The sequence below is a fragment of the Eimeria tenella genome, genomic scaffold, assembly GCF_000499545.2.
Source record: "Eimeria tenella Houghton genomic scaffold, Eth_scaff1733, whole genome shotgun sequence".
NCBI lineage: Eukaryota > Apicomplexa > Conoidasida > Eucoccidiorida > Eimeriidae > Eimeria > Eimeria tenella.
Window position 1 is genome coordinate 405 of NW_013541561.1, and position 548 is coordinate 952.

Genomic DNA, 548 nt, shown 5'->3' on the forward strand with positions numbered 1-548 from the left:
CGGAGACGCAGCAGTAGCAGCAGCAGCAGCAGTGAGCAGCGAAGACCACATAATGCCGTACCCAAAGGCCAACCACTTTCTGGTGAAACTGAAGGACAAGTTCGAAAGCCAAGGAGACTGGCTGTTCGTGAAGTGCCCTGTCTCCGGCGCATGCAGAGACGGAGGGACTTGTTCGGAGACAATGGGGGACTTTTTGTGCAGCGAGTGCAAAGAGGGCTTTTCGAACAACTTCGAGAGCGAAGAGCTGTGCACTGTCTGTCCCCAAGTGTCTCTAAACGGGTGTCTCCTTTTTCTCTACTACCTGGGGCTGCTGCTCTTCAACATCGTGATGGCCTACTTGAATGTCTCCGCGGGCTTCAACCGGAGGTCCATCCACTCCATTGTGATCAAAATAGCTTCCAACTTCGTGACTTGCATGTGGGTCTTTTGCGTAATTGATTTGGAGACACTTGGAGTCCCCTCGTGGTTTTTGCGGCTGCAGACGGACGTGCAGCAGCAAATGAGTGTCTCCCAGAAGTCGCGCTGGCTGTCCATCGACTGTCTCCTCC

General features: G+C 53.8%; 1 protein-coding gene across 1 annotated transcript in view; it reads left to right on the forward strand.

The window, feature by feature from the left end:
• Positions 1-52: 52 nt before the first annotated feature.
• The window catches only part of ETH_00035745 (uncharacterized protein), a gene marked incomplete at both ends in the record, with an annotated part of 3,175 nt that continues 2,679 nt past the window's right edge, over positions 53-548 (forward strand). Inside the window, one exon of the mRNA XM_013373786.1 lies at positions 53-417. Within this exon, the coding sequence (XP_013229240.1) occupies positions 53-417 (365 nt within the window). The remainder of the gene's footprint in view (positions 418-548) is intronic.